General features: G+C 38.1%; 1 protein-coding gene across 3 annotated transcripts in view; it reads left to right on the forward strand.

The window, feature by feature from the left end:
• Nucleotides 1-5,445: 5,445 nt before the first annotated feature.
• LOC114653769 (aerolysin-like protein) overlaps nucleotides 5,446-26,073 on the forward strand; it is a 49,898-nt gene continuing 29,270 nt past the window's right edge. The window contains exons 1-2 of one of the 3 annotated variants that reach the window (XM_028804270.2): nucleotides 5,446-5,459; nucleotides 10,324-11,116. In XM_028804270.2, coding sequence (XP_028660103.2) covers nucleotides 10,355-11,116 — 762 coding nt within the window. In that variant the 5' untranslated portion in view covers nucleotides 5,446-5,459; nucleotides 10,324-10,354. The remainder of the gene's footprint in view (nucleotides 5,460-10,323; nucleotides 11,117-26,073) is intronic. The other 2 variants (XM_051929012.1, XM_051929014.1) reach the window with 2 other exon arrangements.

Below are 26,073 nucleotides of genomic sequence, written 5' to 3' on the forward strand. Positions count from 1 at the left end.
TCCACCTGGTTTGGTATCATCTGCATACTTAACCATCTTATTAGATTATGATCTTGTCCAAAGTGTTTATGTACTGTATGTAAAAATATTACCATGCCCAGCATTGATACCTGAAGGACACCACTTCTAACATCATAAACGTCAGAAATAGCTCCCTTAACCATTACTTTTTTCTTCCTTTATTTGAGCCAGTTTATTACCCATCTACACACCACACCATGAACTTTCACACCTTTTAGTTTGATCACTGACCTTTCAAGATTCTGATAATCAAGATAAATGTTGTATGCTTTTGCTGATTACTGATAGTATTCTAGCAAATTAGTGAAACTCGATCTTCCCCATGTGAACAAATGTTGACAATTTCCTAACCCCTATACTTGTGCGGTTCAATCATTTCCTTAATAATTACTTCCGTTATTTTACAACTCATACATGTTAGGCTTGCTGGCCTATAGTTACGTGGATCAGCCCAATCACCATTTTTACACAGTGGAATAATAGTTACTAGCTTTCCATCTTTAATTAAGAATTTCACCAGTGTGCAAAGAGGTTTAAGAAATATCCTGTATACATGCAGGGTCACTAACTTCCTCAGGTACTTGAGAATAAATATGATCTGGTTCTGGTGATTTGTTACATTTCATCCTATTTAATCCAAGGAGTACTTCTCCTTCTGCAGTTTCCAGATCACTCAGTACCTATTTAGTAGTTCCTGTTTCTTTTGGGGAATTAACCACTTCAAGGGTGGGAACTTCAGAAAAATGCAAGTTCAAAGCATTTCCTATTTTGATGTCTATATATTCCAAATACTCTTCACCTCCTCTTGACCTTTAATTGAAAGAATCTCTTTGCGTCTTTAGTTTTTCTGCAATAATTCTCTCCAGCTGCCTTCTAGTATCCCTAATATCCTTTTTTATTGTTGCTGTCATGCCCTCATATGCCCTACGGTTACCACTGTACTTATTTGTCTTGTAACACTTACAGCAACCGCCGTTTTTTTTTTATATTTGTAACCTCTTTTTTAGCTCCTTAATTTCTTACTGCTTTTAAAATTTGGGATACACATGTTAAGTATTACATGTAAGATATTTTTAAGCCTGCCCCACATCTCCTTGACTGTCTTCACACTTAAATGCCTATCTCAGTGTATCTTAATTGATGTTTGACACATCTCCTCACATTTTGTCCAAGTAACATTAACTATTTTGCACTCCTCCAAAACACTGTATTTACTATACCGTATTTTACTACATTTTGTGATCACTAATTTCTAATGGTTCAATCACATCTATCCTGTGAATCCTATCCTGATTCTAAATGAAAATCTAGACAGGCTTCCCCCTTGTTGGTGCTTTAAACAGCATTGATTTAAAAACATCATTGATTACCTTCCTGTGCTCTGCTATTTAAATGGCTAACCCAATTAATTTTTGGGTAACTGAAGTCCTCCATGACATTCTTCTCAAAACTTGCGTTATTTATACTACTAAGGAAGATGTAAATTGAAACTATTGTCTGTTTTAGGGGGTCTATAACATTCTCCTACAATAATTCCTTGATCCTCACTAAGTTCTGACTCACCAACTAAATGAAGAAGACTTGTAATCAAATCATGTTTGACATAAATGGAGACCCCCCATTTTCCTTTCACTCTTAAAAATAATCTTTTGTAAAGGCGCTAACCTTGGGTTTATTGTTTCTCGTTGTAGAATCATTTCCTGATAAAGAACCATTTCATTCTGGGAAAGGATGTTTGTATGTGAAATTGATTCTTTGAACTTTGAAAAGGTTCCTAATATGTGGACAAAAAAGAATTATGTAATGTATAGTAGGCTACCTAGTAGGATACTAACAGATCAAGAAACCTGAACTTAGGATGTGTGACTGAATGCCACAAGAGTCCTTTAGAATCAGTACACATTGGTATTGTACACATCTGTTGTCATCTTTTCATGATTATTTCTGGAAACATTTATGGATCAAGATAAAAGGTTCTTTAGGAAAATTTCATAGGCATAGTTCTTTTGGAAACCAAGAATGGTTTCTCTATGGCACTCTCTGAATATCTGCTTTGGCACCTTTATTTTTAAGAGATTGCCTTTCTTAAATAATGTGTACCCCTGTTGTACTCAACCCCACCTCTATAATTTAGCCAAGTTTCTGTTATTGTTAAAATAAAATCAAACTTATGTATAGCTACCAGAGCTGGTTCAAACACTTTTGCTGTCCTAAGTAAAGTTGTAAATAGTGACCTGCCATCCCCTTTTCTTTGAGTGGAATCATCACTGCCAGACCTGTACATAGAAACTTGGACACACAAGAAAGGAGCCAAGACTGGTGAGAGTGAAATATGGAGGGTCTGGATACAAAACAATGAATTTACAATTTGAGAATGCTGAGGGGGACAGTTGATTACTTATAGCAACATCTGTTTACAAGAAAGCTCTATGCTCTTGAAACCTTCTTGCAATGATACCATCCTACAGGAGCTTGACTACCTGTGTAAACTGAATTGGCTGCAGGTGTCGCCTCATGCTATGAGTAGTGACAAGTCAAGTCAAGTTGGGGAGCATGCACTGGTACAGTGCGTTGCCGCACCCACTACACGATGAAACAACTTGGGATCCCGGTTTACAACCCCCTAGGCAGACAGGCGGTCCAGTCCCACCCTCTGGAAATGACCCTCTATCTGCATCAGCCAGGAGTTACGTTGGCGACCCTTTGGCCTGGTCCAGCCACTCGGGTCTCCAAAAATGAGGATCTTATGAGCCGGATCACCCTCGGGGAAACGCGCCACATGGCCGCAGTGCTGTAACTGACGCTCCCTCACAATGCAGGTAATGTACCTCATTTGGGACTCCATGAGCAACCGCTCATTTGACACAAAGTCAAACCAACGGTACCCAAGGATTTTCCAGAGAGACACAGTACAAAAGGAGTCCAGTCTTCGTCTCAGGTCACTAGATAGTGTCCATGTCTCACAACCGTATAGCAAGAGAGGAAGCAGCAGGACTCTAAAGACTTGGACCTTCGTCCTTTTGCATAGATATCGGGAGCTCCACACACCCCTTTCCAGCGACCTCATGACCCCCCATGCTCTGCCAATCCATCTACTGACTTCATAGGAAGAGTCACCAGAGACATGAATGTCACTGCCAAGGTAAGTAAACTACTCAACAAGGTCAACACTGCTGATGGCCGTGCCCAGGAGGTCATTAAAGGCCTGGATCTTGTTTTTTATCCAGGACATTCATAAGCCCAGACACTCAGACTCCTCGCTCAGTCTCTCGAGCGCCCCGATCAGAGCCTCTATTGACTCTGCGAAGATCACAACATCATCAGCAAAGTCAAGATCCGTGAATCTTTCTTCACCAACAGATGCCTCACAGCCGCTGGACCCCATGACCTTGCCCAACACCCAGTCCATACAAGCATTAAACAGAGTAGGAGCAAGAACACACCTAGTAGTGACAAGGACACAAGCAAATGCAAAACTAGGGAAAAATCAGTCAGGAAGGATAAGGAGAGAACAATTGTCTGTGGCCACCATTTACAAAACCATTCCCTTTTGGGAGGTGCCTTGCTATTGCCTCTCCAGTGCACCTGTTGTCACATTCATTTGCACCAAAGCAGGTGAAGTTGATTCACAATCACTTGTGCTCCTTAACTGGACAGACTGAGATCGCTGAAGCTTAACTGACTTGGTGATAGACTGGGATGATTAAGTGTTTGCTTCATTTTTTTGGGCAGTGTATAATGTACATGCTATTTTTTGTGTTTTAAAGAGAGTAACAATTATGTAAGATGTTGCCTGGATATTTAAAGTGCAATTAGACATAATTTTTTATGTAATGAAACAATTAAAACCATTAGTACCAATAATTTTTTTTACTATTTCACTTCTTTAAAGTAATATAATAAGGATAGACCTGTTTTCCATAAATACACAGCCCAAGTTCATTTTTGAGTAGACAGTTTTGTTAACATTCCCAGGGGAATGCCAAAAGACTAATGATTTATTATAATATTCCAGTGTCAGTGAATGTCAAATAGAGTAAAAGAAGATTTAAAGGAAAAGGATCTGGCTGGGGAGGAAGATCAAACACATTGACCCCACATAGAAGTGAGAATGTTTTCTAACTTGACAGATTGATATCTCTGAAGCTGGTGTTAGATTGTGATGATGAAGCGTTTCCTTAATTTGTTATATATATATATATATGTATATATATATGTATGTATATATAGTATATATATATATGTACTGTATATATATATGTATGTATATAAATATATATATATATAATATATATATGTGTATGTATATGTGTATGTGTATATATATATATATATATGTATGTATATATATGTATGTATGTATGTATATATATGTATGTATATGTATGTATATATATATATATATATATTATATATGTATATATATATATATATATATATGGTATATATATATATATATATATATTATATATATGTATGTATGTATGTATGTATGTATATATATATATATATATATATATATATATATATATATATATATATATATATATATGTAATGTAACTGGACAGAGGAGACCAGGATTGGACGACTCTCTCATTGATATTTCAGTACTGCTTAACAGTCTTCGCCAGATGAACGTTGATAAGGTCGCGTATAGCATAGGGATGGAGCACATATTGGCTTCGTTTAAATTGTCCCCTTCACATTATTTAAAAGCTTTTAAAAGTGGAACAAATGAGAGTATTCAGAGAAAGCGTGCAGTGTCAGGCATGGGATCTAAATCTGTGACTTCATATAAGGTGGTAATGAGCAAATGACTACCAATTAACTCTCTGAAAGCGCTTTTTAAATTCAAGGGTGCAGGGAGCGATAACCCAACATAACGGATCAAATAAACTGGCAATGACTGTAATTGTTAATTGTATAAAATAAAGTTTAATATTCTGAAAATGTTACATTTATTTTGGTTAACATCACAACAGCAAAATCGCCAGTGTTAATTTAACACAAGGTGTACATCTTGAAACACTCCTTCCATTTACTGTAAGAGTTAACACGTTTTTCCTATACGGGATTGACTGAGACATCAGTTTATGCGCAATACAGGGAAATAGTGTAATTTTTTATTCATGTCATTGTAAGTAAGGCACATCGCACCTTAGTTTTATACACAAATGTCATTCAATAATAATTGAAAAATGTAATTCATGTTAAAGATTTCTACATTGAGTTTACTGTTAAGTCCTAATTTTCCATACAATTACAGTTAAGGAAAAATTATTATTATAATTATTATTATTATTATTAAAGTATTATTCTTTGTGCAATAATTCCTGCCCTGTAGCTGTTTAAATCTCCACCCATGTTTGACTCCCGAAACTGATAAATGGGCAGCAGCGGCGGCAGTTTGTGCTTCGACTTCTGCGGTGTCAATCAGGTAAATGCTATTCTTTGATCGTGCGCAGATATGCTTTTCTTAGAAATTATAGTCTTAAGTAAACTTGTTGCCGTGTATTTCCTCAGTTCAAAGTTGTTCCTTATCAGTGGGAAATGTTTATTTGGGTGTGAAAATGTGAAAGGAAGTTGCAAGTAAAACGACGTGATGTACCTCGAGGAAGATTTATTATTTGGAGCTTACTCGCTAGAAGATTTGGCACCTTATTCGGAAGACACACAAAGATAATCGTGTAGTATGTTTAGAAAGTCTGTAATACAGCTACTAAGATTTATTCAGTTCAATTTCGTCCAGTCTTAGCCTTCAACAAATAGCGCACGCTGCACGTGGTTTAATGGTTTGTTGGGTTTTTATTGTAACGTTTACAAACTCATTCTTACTTGAGTGTGCTAATCAACATGTCACATGTCACTGCACTTTGGTGCCATGACTAATGAGTTTAGTTACTTTACATCCAAACTTCTGTTTTTCTTACCTGAAATGTGTATCTTGCCATTTTTTCTGACAGGCTTGTCTGCATAATTTTTCACTTTGTCCAGCAATAGGAATTAGTTAGAATGTGTAGTACAGTAACTCCATGAAACGATGAAAGAGATTAGATAAGTCATAAGCACACATTTTTCAACACCATTTATTTTAAAACCAAGCCAAGATATGCTTGTGGTGGCTGCAATAACTTTCATACACACTGGGTTCAAACTTAAATGATGTTAAAAATTGCAATAACTAATGTACTATTGCTAGTTGTTTGTTGTGGAAGGTCTATATCAAGTTCTAGTGCTTATTTTTAATCAACTGTTTTAAAATAAACACTTTTTTCTATCAGGTTTACCTATTAAATCCGATATTTGATTTAATTTTTTCTATCAGGTGTTCTGGTTATATGTGATATTTGATTTAATACTGTATCAGGTACTATAGTTGGTGGTCGATTAATAACTTGCTTACTGGTTCCATAAAGGTTCTGGTGGTGGTTTGTTTAAAACATTTCAAAGTGTTTCTGACTGACAGAGTCCATTAAAAATATCAAACAGATTTAAAAACTAATAGGTTTGGTGTTATCTTGTTTCTTTGGTCAAAAGTAGCCATCCAGGTTCAGCCCGGACCTCTTGAACTTCAACTATAGAGCAGCACTCTATGCAGTTAATAGCTAATGTTTTGCTTAAATTGTAATGTCAAAGCTAAAGTCCAGGTTACAAAAAAGAAAAGAAATGAAAAGAAAAGCTTGGAAGAGAGAGAAGAGAGGTTGACACCCAATTTTTTTCTAAGAAAGGCCAGTTTGTTAGCATTAGTCCATCCATCCATCCATCCATCCATCCATCCATCCATCCATTATCCAACCCGCTATATCATAACTACAGGGTCACGGGGGTCTGCTGGAGCCAATCCCAGCCAACACAGGGCGCAAGGCAGGAAACAAACCCCGGGTAGGGCGCCAGCCCACCGCAGAGCATTAGTCCATTCTCTATAAATGGGCCAAACAAACCAATTTACAAGATTATTTTAATCTAACCTAACAACCAAAAGATCAAAAAATCAAATGAAAAGGATGTTCAAATAAACTGTAGAGGTATATGCTTACTATTATTATATAATCCACAAGGAATGGGCTGTATCACCTTAATTCCTTTTTTTTTTTAATTTTGAATTCTTTTGCATTTATATAGCGCTTTTCTCAGTACTCAAAGTGCTATCCACACAGGGAGGAACCTGGAAGCGAACCCACAATCTTCCACAGTCTCCTTACTGCAAAAACAGAAAATGACACATTTTTGTTGCCAATGATGTTAATGCTGGACAGATTTTTTATATCCGTGACCTAACATTGTTCATGTACCCCAATAAATCAGTTTTGCCCTGGTGTCAGCAGTGATGTGGCTTCAGCAACCATTTTGTTCTTTGCTAGCTGATGGAAATGAGCAGCGTTATTTTGATTGTTCTCTTTACTTAGTTAATGCTAACCATGAGATGAATTTCAGCTTTTACTATACTGTAAAAGTTGCAACCCAATTTATTTACAAGATAAATATTTATTTTGAGACCAAATGTAACTAGCTATGGCAGTAATAAAAATTATCGTGATGCTATTATTTAAACTGTATTGTTCCGAAGTGTGTGGCTACACAGCCATTGTACAGAGTCGGTTTGGCCTGGGTGGGACCCAATATGATATCTTTTCATGTAATCCAAAATCTCTAGCAACACTCTTGATGCTTCTTAACATTAATGACTGATTCAAGGGTACTTTTACCAATATCTCATTTGTAAATTACTTAGCACCATAGTATGCCTCTTTTGATTTAAAAGTAATTTTGCCCTAACTCACAATAGAGAGGTAAATGAGGGTTGAATATATCTATCCGTCCATTGACAGAACCCAATTATTACAATCATAGCTTGCATGGATCCTATGCAGGCAGTATGAACTTAGAGGAAAGATCTAGACCTGGATGAAAGTCAGGATCCTTTCAGGATTCACCCACATTCACATGGGGACAACTTGCTTAACTTCAATGTCATCTCGGTTAAGAATGGTGCATATCAATAAACAACTAATTTTTCTAAACATGTTTAAAATAAAGTAGAAGATCTGAACGTATAACAAAGCCCTTAATTTGTTTTGTAGAGCATATACTGTGCTAGAATAAGTGGGTATAGAATCTGGCTTTGTGAAAGATTATCCAATGACCCCTCAAATAAAAATCATAGTTTCATGGTGTTAAAGAGTGGTGACATGTTAAGATGCTACTCAGACATGCATGGAAGAATTTCACTGCATGCTGTATATGTGACAATGTAATTAGGCATGAATATTCCTTTAGTTAATAATAATAATGCAAAATAGACAAAGATGACCCCTATGGTTGCATTAAAAAACGTAACTCAACAGGTAAATGTGCTGGTTTACTTAAATATTTTCAAGCATCACCAGTGAGTCTTTTACAAGTGTACAGGTCTTCATGTTACACATAGATATCCATAGATATGAAAGGCATTTAGTTTCAAATATAACTGACAAACATTAGAACTAACCTATTTTTTGTTCAGCACCAAAGTAAATCTCTATAGATTAAGAATAACTAATGAAATATACTTAATTTCATTTTTTAATTATTCAGTTTTATTAACCTTTAGGTGGCACAGTCATGCAATGTTTAGTGTTGCTGCCTTGTGCAGGTTTCAGAAATGTTACAAAAAATACATAAAAGTTGATTAAAATGCAGTTATTTTTTATTAGATTAAATTAAATTATTTAAAAACTATTTTTCTAATCAAACAGAAACCCTAATAAATGTTTCCATGAGAACAGTGCTGTAAATAAAGTAGAACAAACCGCTAAAATACATATTTAAAAACAAGTCACTCATTCCTTGTAAAGATCCTCACTAGTGAAAATCCAATCTTCTCTGCTCCCTAGAAATTCTCAGTAGCCTGGACATATTTTCCAGACAGAGGAGCAGTTTTCAGCGACAGACTGCTGTCACTGTCCTGCTCCACTGACAGACTGAGAAGATCATTCCTCCCCCAAACTATGCGACTCTTCAATTCCACCAGAGGGGATAGATGTTGAACATTATTCAAGTTATTGTCTGTTTTTTACCTGCATTTTTTATTACTCTTTAATTTAATATTTTTTGCTGCTGGAGTATGTGAATTTCCCCCTGGGATTAATAAAGTATCTATCTATCTATCTATCTATCTATCTATCTATCTATCTATCTATCTATCTATCTATCTATCTATCTATCTATCTATCTATTTTAGGATGCGTTCTCCTTGGTTTACTTTCATTCTTCCACCTCCTTCACTAAATGCTGAGCCCTCTTATGAACGCGACTCTCCTCTGACTCTGCCACCGCTGAGGGGACTCAAAGAAAATCTACTGGGTCATTGTCCTCCCAGTTGTAGACATACAGAATGGACACGAGCTCTGTTTTAACCTCCAAATCCTTACTCGTTTTCTGCAGAATGAATTCTTTATATAACTTTCTGCAAATGACAGATCCTATTACATGGATAAGTTACTAACATTTCAATTAAAATTATAACTTAACTTATACTTTATATTGCCATGATTTGTAAATGTTAATCAGATAGATCTGAGGAATGAAAAAATTATCTTAATGTAACAAATTCTATTAAAAAAATGGATTTCCAAAAGCCCTGTTTTCTTTAGAGTGTTCAGCAAGACACAGAAATAAACAGGTAAGTCCATATCAATCTTGACCAGCTCACCTTCAAACACTGATGGGATTTGTTAAAAGCCATCTTTCAAACAACATACCCAAACCTCTGCCCCATTCCTCCATGGATGAATTTCAACATTTATCCTGGGGTGAAACCAGACAAACCATAAAATATAATTGGGTTTTTCAAAGTCATAACTGTACTGCTACCTATTTACATCAATGCAGTGGAATTCTTACTTGTTGGTGGTAATCAGGCGGCATAGTGGTGCAAGGGGTAGTGCTGCTGCCTCGCAGTTAGGAGACCTGGGTTCACTTCCCAGGTCCTCCCTGCGTGGAGTTTGCATGTTCTCCCTGTGTCTGTGTGGGTTTCCTCCCACAGTCCAAAGACATGCAGGTTAGGTGCATTGGTGATTCTAAATTGTCCCTAGTGTGTGCTTGGTGTGTGTGTGCCCTGTGGTGGGCTGGCACCCTACCCAGGGTTTGTTTCCTGCCTTGCTCCCTGTGTTGGCTGGGATTGGCTCCAGCAGACCCCCGTGACCCTGTAGTTAGGATATAGCGGGTTGGATAATGGATGGTGCTAATCAACATGTAACATGTCACGTAGTCTTCATATTTTAACATTTTGAAATATATTTGTTTTCTTTACCCTTTTTTAGCACTAACAGGCTCCACCTTTGACAGACCAAGATGGCACTTCCTGTTTCCATTATAGGAGGTAGATGTGGAGGCACTCCTTTTGATTTCACTGGGTACAGCAGTGGTGCTTTACTAGAGAAAATTGGTGTTTGGTGTGGAAGCTGGCAGATTAAGGCTATGAAAGTGTGGCTAACTAATGGGAAAAGTCAACAATTTGGAATTTCAGGGCAATACCCCTATAGTAAGTTTAAATTTGAGCCTGGAGAGTTTTTTTCTTGTCTCTCACTTTGGGATAATGGAGCTGGGTTACGTCTTGGGGCCATCAAGTTCAGAACTACTAAAGGTAGAGAGTTCTTTGCCAAAATGACTGACCGTGGCTTAAAGACAGAGTATCCAATTGATGTTGGCTCTGGAGTTTGCTTGGGAGTTAAGGGAAGATTAGGTGCAGGTATTCATTCTGCAGGCTTTATGTTCATCAACTCCATCAAATACACTGAGATGAAAAATGTTGAGTACCCAACTCTGTTTCAGGTGATTCCTACTGTGAATGTAGAGGATATTAAATCAATGAGTTATAAGAACAGCTCTACAGTTGAGCAGCAATATACAATGGAAACCTCCAAGAAAATCTCCAAAAAGTCATCTTGGTCTGTTTCCACCAGCATGGAGTCCTCCTTCTGTATGTCAGTCCAAGCTGGTATTCCTGAAGTGGCAGAGGTGGAGCAAGAATTTACTTTCAATCTGAGCCCCTCCTCTACATATGCAGTGGAAAGCACCGAAGAGAGAACTGAAACCATGTCCTATGTTATCAATGTTCTTCCAGAGAAGACCATGGATATCCAAGTCACCATTGGCAGAGCAAATGTTGATCTTCCGTACAAGGCTACTGTGGTCATTACTTGTACAGATGGCAGCACTTACCAGTACGAGAAAACTGGCATCTATAAAGGGGTCACCTACACTGATGCAAAAGCTGTCATTAAGGAATCTGACAAACAACTTTAGCAGAATGTTTTTTTTTTGTAATATTAAGATGATTGTTTTATTTACATGTGTATCTGTTCATTCATAGTACTTTTCAAATTGTGTTTGCAGGAAATACTCAGGAAATAAACTGCTCAGTGAAAAAGGATTTATTTCTTTTAATTTGCAGTTTTGTCAAGCTAAACAGAAGTGCACTGCATGCTGAGGAGGTGGAGCTCAAAGTGGGCTTCTAGAGTATTTTTCTCAGTTAACTTTGAATCCCAGGAAACTAACCTTATGCTTCAGTGAAAATGATTTCTGTAACATTTTCTGTGTTGTGAGAAACAGCAAAAATATCAATATGCCCAGCTAATAGAGAATAAAAACCAGTAAGTCAGATGAATGTGCTCAAGAATAAATGAAAACTGATGCTGTTTTTTGTTAAAGACGATACATTTCAATTGAGACCCCAAAGGCCTTTGTTTTAGAAACTGATTTTTTTCTTCAAAGAGCTCTCTTTCTTCAAAATGGGTATGTCTTTCTCACATAATCTGCAAGTACAGAAGCCATCTGGGAATGCCCATAAGTTTTTTTGTTATTGGGATTGCATGAAGAATAATACACCCAGGTTGTATGATTCTATATATTGCTTTATGTTTGCTGCTTCTAGCTTTGATGCAAACAAATATAATTTTTAAGTCAAAATTTAAAGCGAGTGTGTCTGTCTGAATGTTACTAGCATTGTCGAGATGTTTAAATTGTTCTTTCTTTCTCTAACTATGGTCTCTTAAGGGCACAAGAGGTCACTCTTGTGAAGCCCTCTGTTGGTGGTAAACTGGGATGAAATAAAGACAGCCCCAGTCAGCAAACAGCCTGCTTTAGGGGTTCATAGACTTAAATATTCTGGGTACAGTATGGACATTGAAACAGGTAAGAGGTTACAGGTACATAGCTGGTTTTGGCACTCATTTATATTCTCCTTTGAGAAAAGAACTTAAGCGGTTAATTGTACCTTCCATGTTAAGCGAAATGGTGACACCATAAAACATAAGTACTGTCCAGGTTTAAAGTAAATGGGCTGAAGTCATGCAAAAGTACATCAGAATTGTGAATTTCCCCTTGGGAATTATCTATCTATCTATCTATCTATCTATCTATCTATCTATCTATCTATCTATCTATCTATCTATCTATCTATCTATCTATCTATCTATCTATCATCCACAGAAAATTTTCATTAATTCCAAAGGTGAAGTTATTGTTTCTTATGGTGTCTTTAAGATTGAATAAGGAGTTTAAACGGAATAATGTATTTATTTTTATTAAAATTATAAAATGCACTAGCAGAACTTCAAAAGATACCTGGACTCAAATTTAATAAAAGTGTGTTTTTTACAGTGGACTCTCTAGTACACAATATTAGATTGTACACCTTTCCATTTATTTTAGCAGGTCAGTTTAAATACCTAAGGGTAATCATCACTAATAAATATAAAATCTATTTCAACAAAATTTTGCTCTCTGCGTAGAAAAAAAGAAACAAGATGTGAACAGATGGTCTACCCTCAATCTCTCATTAGCATGGAGAATCAACACTGTCAAGGTAAACATCCTTCCCAAGATTTTTTCTATTTCAGAGCATCTCCATATACTATACATTAACAAATTGTTCTTCAAGAAATTAGGCTAAATTATAACTTCATTTATTTGGAATTTGAAACATTCAGGCATCCAAAGGGCGACTCTACAATGCCCTAAAGCAGAAGGTGGCATGGCACTACCTAACTTTCAATTTTAATACTGGGTGGCAAATATACAGGACATAAAAGACTTGAAAATTGACACAAATTGATGAATATACACAAGCCTGGTCTGCAATAGAAATAAAATCTTGCTGTACTTTTTTATATACCCTGCTTTGTGACACCCGGCCCATCAATCACTCAGAATATGGAACCAATGCAGGAAGCACTTCAAGGCAGAGAAGCTTATATATGTGGCACATCTACAGGCTTATCACCTTCTTCTAACCTCTCAAACCTACACAGTTTTTAATTTTCGGAAAAAGTCCACGGTTAAAACACTTAGAGAATTGTATATAGATAATATCTTTGCATCTTATGGACAATTACACTTCAAATTTGACTTCCCATCAGCACAATTTTTCCAAAACTTTCAAATTAGAAACTTTGCTAAAAGGAACCTGCACGATTTTCCTCACTTCCCTACCATTTCTATTCTAGAGGAAATACTGATCAGACAGCATCTCAATATTATATAAAAACATTTTGAAGTCCCTTCCTTTCAAAGATCCAAGGGTATGCTGGGGAAAGGATATTTCACTTAACATCTCAGAAAGGCAGCCATGTGTACAATATACTCTAGCTTCATATGAACAAAGCATTTAATCATTAAACTTAAAATATTTTATTGATCACATTTATCTTGTTTTGTCCTTAAACCGCCATAAACGGCTATATTTGGTTTCCAAAGTAATTTGCTAGCACACCGCAACTGGCTATAGTTGATTGCCAGTTCAATTTGCTAGCCTGCCAGAGCCGAGTATCTTCTGTGATGTATATTCCTTGAACGCCACAAGTGGCTATAGTTAGTTCCCAGTGCAATTTGCCAGCACGCTGGAACTGATCAGTCTGTCCCATACATTAATTGAGCAGCCAGCTGATGACCACTGCCGCCCCCTAGCGAATCAGCATCATTGTCCCTGGGATTCAGCCGCTGCACTAGACTAGCCTGCAAGTGTCAGCGTTGGCCTCTGTGTGCTTGTGTGCAGCCAACTCAAGAGCAGCTGCCTCAGTGATTTACTGAATTTCATCAATGGCGTCAGTTGCACCTTGTATATGTAATAGTTTTTATAGTTCATTGGCAGTGTGTAAAATGATCAGTGTTGCAGTAATGTGATGCTCTTTGCATGAAATAAATAAGTGTTCCATTAAAATTTCACTTTTTGTTGATGAGCTGTGGCGTTTCCTTAAAACGTGCAGCAAAAAAGCATTTCATGTCCAGGGGTGAATTAAACCCCCAAGTATGTGTCAGTTTAAGGGTTAATGCCGTTCAAGTTGTGAACATTGCAATCAAGCTCTAGCCTCACTGGCCCACATGTTTTGGGTGTGCACCAAATTAACATAATTTTGGACAAAAATATTTGAATGCCTCTTGGTGTCACCATTACTCCTAACCCATTAACAGCCATGTTTGGTGAGCAGATGGGCTTAAAGTGAAGAAAGACAAATTGATTGTATTTACTTACACCACACTGCTAGCAGATAGACTTATCTTGCTCAACTGGAAGAATCCCACAACACCTCTTTTAAGTCAGTGAGTAAATGATGTTCTACGTTATTAGAAACTGGAAAAAATGTAATTCTCACTTACAGGCTTTGTTAAAAGTTTTTAAAAATACTGCAAAAATTAATTAAAAAAATTTGAATAAGCATTTCTTTTGGGGAAAAGGACATTCTTCCTTCTTTTTTGCTTTTAAAGATTTACTCTTCCTATTGGCTTTTTTCTCTTTCTCTTAGGTCGGGGCTGAATTCTGGATTGTTAAATTTCACTTGATTGTATGTAATGTTATGTTCTTTGTTGAATAAGTCAGACTTAATCGTTTGAAATTATTTTTTTTCAAATAAAATCAATAAAATCAAATAGCAAGAACTATTAAAGGAATACCCCACTCAAAAGTTACATTTTTATGTTATTTGCCCCATGTAGTTTGTACTGATGGCTGAGAAAAATAATTTAATCTCAGTTTTTTTTAAAGTTTATTATACAATAAAACCCAAAGGCAACCAGTGGTTAACAACCACAAATTATGTGAAAACATTAATGGAAAAAAAAAGAAAAACATTCTCAGGTTACTTATATCACATAATCCACATGTCCATTATCCAGTCATTTGCTCAAAATGTGCTAAACGAATGTGTTTTGTGCTAAAATAATATTAATAGTTACTTCCAGAAAAATCACGAAACATGAGAACGAATCATACTGTGCTTTTAAATTAAGATCTGTCTGTCACCCTCATTCATTGGTCATAAGTCCTGTCTTTAAGAGAGGTAACCAAGAGAGGTAAGAGTAAGAGAGGTGACCAAGAACCTGATGGTTACCCTGGCTGAGTCCGCGAGAACCTGCATGGAGATGAAAGAAACATCCAGATGGACGAGCATAAATGCAGCATTCTATCAGTCTGAGCTTTATGGTAGAGTGGTTATGTTACACATGAAAGCTCACTTGGAGTTTTCAAACAAACAGTTAAAGGACTCTCAGACTAAGAAAAAAAGATTTTCTGATATAACCAGTGCAATGCCATTCTAACAGTGAAACATGGTAGTAACAACATCATACTGTTTGGTTGTTTTTCAGCAGGAGGACTGGAAGTCTAGATAGGGTTAAAGGAGAGCTGAAAGGAGCAAACTGCAGAGATATTCTTAATGAAACCTGATTCAGAGCACTCTGTATCTCACACTGGGCTGAGAGGTTCACCTTCCAACAAGACAATGAGCCTAAGCACAAAACAGTGGCTTAAGGTTAACTCTGTGAATGTCCTTGAGTTGCTCAACCAGTAGCCCTTACTTGGAGAAACCTGAAAATAGCTGTCCACTGATGGTCTCCATCCAACCAGACAGAGTTTGAGAGGATTTGTAGAAATGAGTGGCAGAAAATCCCCAAAATCAGGTGTGCAAAGCTTGTCACAACCGGCCAAGAAGACTCCAGGCTAAAATTGCTGTCAAAGGTGTTGCAACAAAGTACTGAGTACTGGGTCTGAATACTTGTATCAACGTGGTATTTCAGTTTTTATTTTCAAGAAATTTGCGAAAACTACTAAAATCCTGTGTTCTCTTTGTCATTCTGGGATATTAAGTGTTGTATGATGGGAAGAAATAGAATTTTAACGATTTTAGCATAAGGCTGTAACATAAGAAAATCTATAAAAAGTGGTCTAAATACTTTTTGAGGGAACTGTAGATCTCATCCATACTGAAACGTGCCAAAATATCTCACACACCTATGCCTTTCTATCTTAAATGTGATGAATTCTCTGGTCTCCTCAGTAATACTTATCTTAGTGTATGGCACAGGCAGACTTCAGAGAAAAACCTGCTCTGCCTCTAAGCTTTTGAACTAGTTCTTCAAATTTGTCTTGCAGAGCTGGCAGCCTTGCCTTAACCAAGTAATTTGTTCCAGTGTAAACAATGAAAACTCAACCCACATCACCTCTGGAAAAATATCCAATAGTCATGGATCAAAATCAAGACAAATAACACAAGACAGTGTAGGTTGTAAGATGTGTAGGCAAATTTAAAGAGCTATCCAGGTGGCAACAAGAAAGAGTGGCATAACACAATCATAACAGGATGAATTATGTTTTTACTTTAATTTATGTTTAGATGCATCTTGCTCTTTGTAAGATCTATGAAATAGTGCCTCTCATAATAATGGGTGTTACTAATAATAATGACATGGTATATTCAGCAGGGGATGCACGCTGCCCGGGAACATGTTCATTAGAGATTGCAGCTTTTACTAAACCAAAAGCCTGAAGATAGATAGATAGATAGATAGATAGATAGATAGATAGATAGATAGATAGATAGATAGATAGATAGATAGATAGATAGATAGATAGATAGATAGATAGATAGATAGATAGATAGATAGATAGATAGATAGATAGATAGATAGATAGATAGATAGATAAGAATGGGAATCCTGGATGAGATGGAGAAAAATACATTACCTGGACAGAAAGCCTACATGATGATGAAGGTAATTTGGTCAATGGATTGGAGAAATAACTTGGTGTCTAACTGGTAGGAAATAATGGACAGACCAGTAGAAGCTGATATTCGGGAATGGTTCCATCCCACATATGCAAGGTGGGAGTGGTCCTCATATGGCAATCCAATTGGGACATCTGCAGGAGTGCTTGGGAATTGGAGTCCAAAAGTACAGCCCTGTTGGGGTCCCTTGGTCTCATTAGAGGGTGCTGTCGGGGGAAGACATTCCTACTTTCTTTATTGCCCAGAAGACAGAGAGTGGCACCAAAAGCATTCCCAGGTCCAACATAAAAGGAGTCTGCTGCCTCACGTCAGGGACTCAGAGTCAGGATGTAGCGGGCAACAAAGGTGGAGAAGGAGAGATAATTGTTTGATTCTGTTTGATTTATTGTATTATTGTGGATGAGCATTGTAAAGAGGTCTGTGAAGAAGTGCCTGTAGAGAATAAAAGTCTGTTATTGTATCCTAATAATGTGTGTGACTTTACTGTGTCTGTGGTTTGTGGCTTATTGGCACCCCCTTGTGGTCACTAGATTACATATACATAATAGAACTAACTATTTTAAGTTACAGTGAGTAATTAATCATATTGAAAAACAGTAAAACGTAATAATTTGAAAGTAAATTATGTTTCATGTTGCGTTACAGTTATTCGTTGCGTTATACAATTTTGTTCTGTTTGGATTTGAAATTAACATGCAAATACGTTTTAAAGTTACAGTTTTACTGTAAAACTTCAGTAAAAACAATTTCTTGAATTAAATTTTCATCAATATCACACTGAATTTTGATTCTGTGTTTGGACTTTCATTGTGACAATGCAACGTATAACTGCCCGTGATTGAATTTCATTTCTTTCTCTCTATTAAATAAAAAGATTTTTTTGAATGTCTGGCTGAAGAGATTTGTTAATTGTCTTTGCAAAAGGTATTCTAATGGGAAACTGTTAACGTTATAATACGAATGGCATATCAAGATCTCCTTTGGTGTCTAATGTTATCGTGGGAGATGTACTACATTACCTTTCTTGGATACATCCTTCTTTCTACAGTAATTCATGTGGTGGAAGACCATACAGTGTTAACGGTTGTAGATATTCTTCGGGTTATTGTAAGTTGATGTTTTCATCTTCCACACGATCACCACCAACTGTTTGAGCATAGTCTATTGAAATGCATTTAACCAATTTGCCATGTAACACATCATCATTTTTGGCGTTAATTTGTTTAACTTCATCGTTTCTCTGTGCTAGGATTGCCCATGTACTCGTTTTTTCTGTTGGTAACCCTTTGTGATGAAATTCTTCAATAAGATTTGGACATAATACGTCTTCTTTAATTGGGAACTAAAAGTGAGGAAAACTTTAAAATTTATAAGAGCTGAGAGAGCAGGAATTGTGTCTGTTAAAAGCATTCACACGATTGTGAGGTGAGATTACTGTGTGTGTGGTTGAAAATGTTTGAGAGGAGGGTGTGACTTGAAAAAATCTTATGGCCAAGGTCTCAACTCGCGGGACTTGAAAAAATCTTCCAAAAAGTCTTGTCTCATCTCCCAAAAAGTCTTATCTCATCGCAGTATTTTTTTATTATAATAGAGAGTTACAGTACACTCACTGGCCACATTATTAGGTACACGTTGCTAGTACTGGGTTGGGTCCCCTTTTGGCCTTCAGAACTGCTGTAATTCTTAATGGAATAGATTCAGCAAAGTGCTGGAAACATTCCTCATGGATTTTGGTCCATATTGGTATAACAGCATCACACAGTTGATGCAGATATGTCAGCTGCCCATCCATAATGTGAATCTCCTGTTCCTCCATATCCCAAAGGTGCTCTATTGGATTGAGATCTGGTGACTGTGGAGGCCATTTGAGTACAGTGTCATGTTCAAGAAACCAGTTTGAGATGATTTGATCTTTGTGACATGGTGCATTATCCTGCTGGAAGTAGCTATCTGAAGCTGGGTACATTGCGGTCATAAAGGGTATGCATATAAAATGGTCAGCAACAATAGGCTATGGCATTTAAACAATGTTTAAGTGGTACTAATGGTACTAAGGGGACCAACTATGTCAAGAAAATAACCCCCCCCCCCCCCCCCCCCGCCCCCCATAACACCACCACCACCAAATTCTGACCTTACCATCCAAATGTAGCAGTAGAAATCGAGATGCGTCAGACCAGGCAACATTTATCTAATCTTCTATTGCCCAAATTTGGTGAGCCCATGCGAATTGTAACTTAAGTTGCCTGTTCTTAGCTGACAAGAGTGTCACTTGCTTTGGTCTCCTGCTGCTGTAGCCCATCTGCTTCAAGGACTGACTTGTTGTGCATTGAGAGATGCTCTTCTCTATACCTCTGTTGTAAGGAGCGGTTATTTGAGTTACTGTTGTCTTTATATCAGCACAAACCAGTCTGGCCATTCTCCTCAGGCCTCTGGCATTACCAAGGCATTTTCGCCCAGACAACTGTCAAAGAAAGATTGGAAGGGATTTTCACATTTCTCTCTCTATAGTGCATGATATTATTAAATCTTCTTCTTCTTTCAGCTGCTCCCATTGATTCAAGAAATCTGGTGGAATTACAGTGCATAAAGGGCAAGGGTGCAAGCCTAAGCTGAACACCTGTGACCTCCGATCCTTCAGACGGCAGGTACTGCATCAAGAACCATCACTCATCAATAGCTGATAGAACCACATGGGTGAGGCCTGATTATTTTGGCAAACCATTGTCAAGCACTACAATATGGAGTTACATTCAAATGCCACTTAAAACTTTACTGTGCAAAACAAAGCCTTGTTAACCGTGCCCAGAAGAGGCATTGACTTCTCTGGGCTTGGAGGCAAACGTGTAGTTAGGCAGATCAGTATTCCAGATCTTTTTTGGAAGAAATGGAAAGGAACACTTTTTAATCAGGGTATACCATCAAGTTTGGGATATTGATCTGGTCATTTAAATAGCAGAGGGGGTTGATAATCAGTTTCAGCTGCTTTGGTGTTAATGAAATTAACAACAGGTGCACTAGAGGGGCAACATTGAGATGACCCCCAAAACAGGTATGGTTTAACAGGTGGAGGCCACTGACATTTTTCACTACTCATCTTTTCGGACTGTTTCTTCACTAGTCTTGCATTTGGCTATGGTCAGTGTCACTACTGGTAGCATGAGGTGATACCTGGACCCTACAGAGGTTCCACAGGTAGTCCAACTTCTCCAAGATGGCACATCAATACGTACCATTGCCAGAAGGTTTGCTATGTCACCCAGCACAGTCTCAAGGGCATGGAGGAGATTCCAGGAGACAAGCAGTTACTCTAGGAGAGCTGGACAGGGCTGTAGAAGGTCCGTAACCCATCAGCAGGACCAGTATCTGCTTCTTTGGGCAAAGAGGAATAGGATGAGCACTGCCAGAGCCTACAAAATGACCTCCAGCAGGCCACTAGTGTGAATATCTCTGACCAAACAATCAGAAACAGACTTCATGAGGGTGGCCTCCAGTGGGTTCTGTGCTCACTGCCCGGCACTGTGGCACTCGATTGGCATTTGCCATAGGATACCAGAATTGGCAAGTCCACCGCTGACGCCCTGTGCTTTTCACAAATGAGAGCAGGTTCACATATGACAGACGTGAAAGGGTCTGGAGAAGCTGTGGAGAACATTATGCTGCCTGTAACATCATTCAGCAAGACCGCTTTGGTGCTGGATCAGTGATGGTCTGGGGAGGCATATTCATAGAGGGACACACTGACCTCTACAAGCTAGACAACGGCACCTTGACTGTCATTAGGTATCGGGATGAAATCCTTGGACCCATTGTCAGACCCAATGCTGGTGCAGTCCTGGGTTCATCCTGGTACACGATTATGCCCGGCCTCATGTGGTGAGAGTATGTAGGCAGTTCCTGGAGGATGAAGGAATTGATACCATTGACTGGTCCCCACACTCGCCTGACCTAAATCCAATAGAACACCTCTGGGTGGGACATTATGTTTTGGTCCATTCAACGCCACTAGGTTGCACCTCAGACTGTCCAGGAGCTCAGTGATGCCCCGGTCCAGATCTGAGAGGAGATCCCCCAGGACACCATCTGTCATCTCATTAGGATCACCCCCAACATTGTCAAGCATGCAAACATACAAGCACGTGGCGGCCATACAAACTACTGAGTACAATTTAGAGTTGCTGCAACGAAATTTTGGCAAAGTGGACTAGCCTGTCGCATCATCTTTCAGTTTGATTTTTGGGGTGTCTTTGAATTTAGTCCTCTGTAGGTTGATAATTTTCCTTTCCATCAAATGATGTGGCATCCTTTTATTCCTAACACATTATCCAGTCCATATCAGTAGAGATATCCAGCAGGATAAAATCCTTAATGATGTTTTTTCATAGTGTTCTGGGAGATCCACTAGGAATGAATACTTCCTTAGTAAGCTGCACAGGTAGCAGTGTACCCAGACACCCACTACATTACTGTATGTATAAGATGTCCTGCTGACAGCCAAAGAAGTTTTCCATGAAATTAGTGGGTTTCCTCATATTTGTCTAATTGAGGGCTGAGATATTTAAATTAAATCTTCCACCAAAAAGGATATTTTTCCCTAAATGTGCAAATCATCTGTGACAGCAAGGTCATTATAAGAGGCATTGAGGCCAAGAGCTACTTAAGATGCAATGATATAAGAGGACTTTAAAGCTAAGCATCTGACAGAAGAAGGTCAATGAGAAGAAAGAACCTCACACAAGTGAAATGAAACTGTGCCTCAAAACCTTACCATTAAGAGGCCATTGAAAGGTTAACAGTTTAAAGTAGGAATTTGATATAAACCAATGCAAATTAAATAAAACAATATGAGGGAATTTGAAATATCAGTATAATAATAATAATAATACATTTTTATTTATATAGCGTCTTTCCCATGCTCAAAGCACTTCAGTATATGACTATAAATAAAATAATGTTAAAAAAGAAAAAAAGTGACCATTTTGAAACAGTGCAGAGATTAAATCATTGACACCTGCAGCACATTTGTAGCGTTTATGAATAAATTCCAGTATGGGAGAAAGGAGATGTTGCAAAAGTTGCACAAACAACACAAAAAAAGGAACTGTATATACACAAAAAACACACAAGGGCTTTGTGGTTCCAAATGCTTATCTTTTTATGCAATTAGCAGCCAAAATCTGCTTTGTCATCCAGTGCATAACAAGAAAGATTCCCCACATTCCACATCCCTTTCTAAGGATACCACAAATACAGAAATACATATAAAAATATTATATTCCATTATTATATTGTCAATGTATTTGATTAAATAAAAAAAAAATTATAATTATTATCCTACTAACCGTTAAACTCCAATGTCTATAAATGGTAAAAACAATACACAGCAGGTAGAGCATAATAAAACAAAGGAACAAAACCTATATAAGTGCCAAATTAAAAATATTCCACTTCAAAAAATATAATATTAGATATAGATTTGCCGCAGTGTACATAGCACTCCGGGTAAGGCCTTGCTGACATATTATGCAACACAAGTATAACCTTCCTGGACTTGTACTCCATACCTCATGATATATAACCTAACATTCCATAAACCTTATTCATCACTTTTGTACATCTTCTGGATGTTGAGATGACAAGTCCACTATGACTCCCTTCATTATGAGGTGTACTTTCGAGTTTCAGACTTAATGTGGTGCATCCACATCTACCAATTTTTCCTTCCTACTTGTAATTAAATACATTTACCTACATTACTTACATTACATTACTTACATATGCCACATATCTGTCCAAGCCTGTATACAGCCCAAGTTCTCCTTTAATTATTTATTTAGCATGATCTGCACACCCACCTGCTTTGATATCATCTGCAAACTAAACCAGCTCATTGACTATATTCTTGTCCAGATTGTACAAGTACTGTATATAAAAAATAGTATCAGCCGGAGCATTAAACCCTAAGGGGCACCACTTCTAACATCACAAAATTCTGAAACAGTTCCCCTCACCATAACCTCTTCCTTCCTTGATTTGAGCTAATTTTGTATCGATCTACACTATACACCCTGAACTTCCACGTCTTTTAGTTAGATCACTAAGCTTTCACATGATACCGTATCAAAAGCCTTCTTAAAATCAAGATGAACACCATATGTGCCTCTCTTATCATATGCTTTTGCGGACTACTTATAGTAGTCCAGAAAATTAGTGAAACATGACCTTCCTCTTGTGAACAAATGTTGACTATTTGCTAACACCCCTGTGATAGATAGATAGATAGATAGATAGATAGATAGATAGATAGATAGATAGATAGATAGATAGATAGATAGATAGATAGAACGAACGAACGAACGAACGAACGAACGAACGAGCGAACTTTATTTGTCATTTGGCAGTTTAAAGAAATTCTTTAAATAAATAAATACATAAATAGATAAGTAAGTAAATAAATAAATATACACACAGACTTTAGTCTGAACACATACCAAAATAACTATAAACCAAGAAAATTAAAAAGAAAGAAAACTTCTGATTTGGCTATTGGGCGGCACGGTGGCGGAGTGGGTAGCGCTGCTGCCTCGCAGTTGGGAGATCTGGGGACCTGGGTTCGCTTCCCGGGTCCTCCCTGCGTGGAGTTTGCATGTTCTCCCCGTGTCTGCGTGGGTTTCCTCCGGGCGCTCCGGTTTCCTCCCACAGTCCAAAGACATGCAGGTTAGGTGGATTGGCGATTCTAAATTGGCCCTAGTGTGTGCTTGGTGTGTGGGTGTGTTTGTGTGTGTCCTGCGGTGGGTTGGCACCCTGCCCAGGATTGGTTCCCTGCCTTGTGCCCTGTGTTGGCTGGGATTGGCTCCAGCAGACCCCCGTGACCCTGTGTTCGGATTCTGCGGGTTGGAAAATGGATGGATGGATGGATTTGGCTATTATAGTCCCAGTGAAGCGCTATACAGGTGTATTGCTGTTGTTATAAAGGAGCCCCAGTAACACTAGCTGGAAGTCCTTAGTGTTGGTGTGTCACAGAGAGGGTGTGCAACATTGTTCATAATGGCACTCAGTTCTGTTTTAATTCTATCCTTCGCTACAAACTCCAGGCAGTTCTGAATGCATCCTATAACTAAGCCTGCCCATTTAATTAGCTTTTTGATTTGGTGGGCCTCTCTTGAAGTGATATTATAAGCCCAGCACACCACAGCATAGAAAATCACACTGGCCATCACAGAATTATTGAAGATGTGAAGGATGTCACTTCCACATTAAAAGAAAGCAGTCTCCTAAGGTAAAATAGCCTGCTCTGCCCTTTCTTATATAGTTCCTCTGTGTTCTGAGACTAGTCCAACCTGCCATTAATGTGGACCTCCAAGTACTTGACCACCTTTACATCCACTTCCTGAATTGTGACCAGACACAGAGGCTCTTTGGTGGGGCAAAAGTCAGTAAGCAATTCCTTGGTTTTGCTGATATTAAGATGTAGACAATTCTCTTTACGCCAAGAAACAAACTTTTCCACATGACTCCTGTAATCTGTCTCATCCCCTTCATCAATATACCCCATAAGTGCAAAGTCATCTGAGAATTTCTGCAAGTGACACGACCTTGTGTTGTATTTCTAGTTGGAGATGTACATAGTACATCTGTATCAGAGAAACAGTCCTTGAGCCTTGCAAACTGCAGTCTTCCCAGCAGATAGTCCATTATCCAGGAAACCACAAGCTCATCCACCCTGTAAATCTCTGAGTTTACCACTTAACAGGAATGGCTGGATGTACTGAAGGCACTGGAGAAATGAACAAACATAATTCTCACAGTGCTGACAGATTTGTTCAAGTGAGGAAAAGTCTTGTGAAGCAGACAGATAATTGCATCCACCGCTCCGATTTTGCTCCGAACTCCGAACTGCAGTGGGTCCAGATGGTTGACCACAACAGGACTCTTATAGTTCATAACCAGACAATGGGATAATAGTTACTAGAATCCCATCTTTAAGAATTTTCCCAGTGTGCAGAGATTTTTGAGAAGTGTGTGTCAAGGATGTATATCTAAACTCATTAACTTCCTCAGGTACTTGAAAATAAATATTATACAGTGCATCCAGAAAGTATTCACAGCGCATCACTTTTTTCACATTTTGTTATGTTACAGCCTTATTCCAACATGGATTAAATTCATTTTTTTCCTCAGAATTCTACACACAACACCCCATAATGACAACATGAAAAAAGTTTACTTGAGATTTTTGCAAATTTATTAAAAATAAAAAAATTGAGAAAGCACATGTACATAAGTATTCACAGCCTTTGACATGAAGCTCAAAATTGAGCTCAGGTGCATCCTGTTTCCCCTGATCATTGTTGAGATGTTTCTGCAGCTTAATTGGAGTCCACCTGTGGTCAATTCAGTTGACTGGACATGATTTGGAAAGACACACACCTGTCTATAGAAGGTCCCACAGTTGACAGTTCATGTCAGAGCACAAACCAAGCATAAAGTCAAAGGAATTGTCTGTACACCTCCAAGACAGGATTGTCTCGAGGCACAAATCTGGGGAAGGTTACAGAAAAATTTCTGCTGCTTTGAAGGTTCCAATGAGCACAGTGGCCTCCATCATCCATAAGTGGAAGAAGTTCGAAACCACCAGGACCCTTCCTAGAGCTGGTCGGCCGTCTAAACTGAGTGATCGGGGAGAAGGGCCTTAGTCAGGGAGGTGACCAAGAACCCAATGGTCACTCTGTTAGAGCTCCAGAGGTCCTCTGTGGAGAGAGGAGAACGTTCCAGAAGGACAACCATCTCTGCAGCAATCCACCAATCAGGCCTGTATGGTAGAGTGGCCAGATGGAAGCCACTCCTTAGTAAAAGGCACATGGCAGCCTGCCTGGAGTTTGCTAAAAGGCACCTGAAGGACTCTCAGACCATGAGAAAGAAAATTCTCTGGTCTGATGAGACAAAGATTGAACTCTTTGGCGTGAATGCCAGGCGTCACGTTTGGAGGAAACCAGGCACCATCCCTAC

The sequence above is a fragment of the Erpetoichthys calabaricus genome, chromosome 6 (genome assembly GCF_900747795.2).
Source record: "Erpetoichthys calabaricus chromosome 6, fErpCal1.3, whole genome shotgun sequence".
Classification (NCBI taxonomy): Eukaryota; Metazoa; Chordata; class Cladistia; order Polypteriformes; family Polypteridae; genus Erpetoichthys; species Erpetoichthys calabaricus.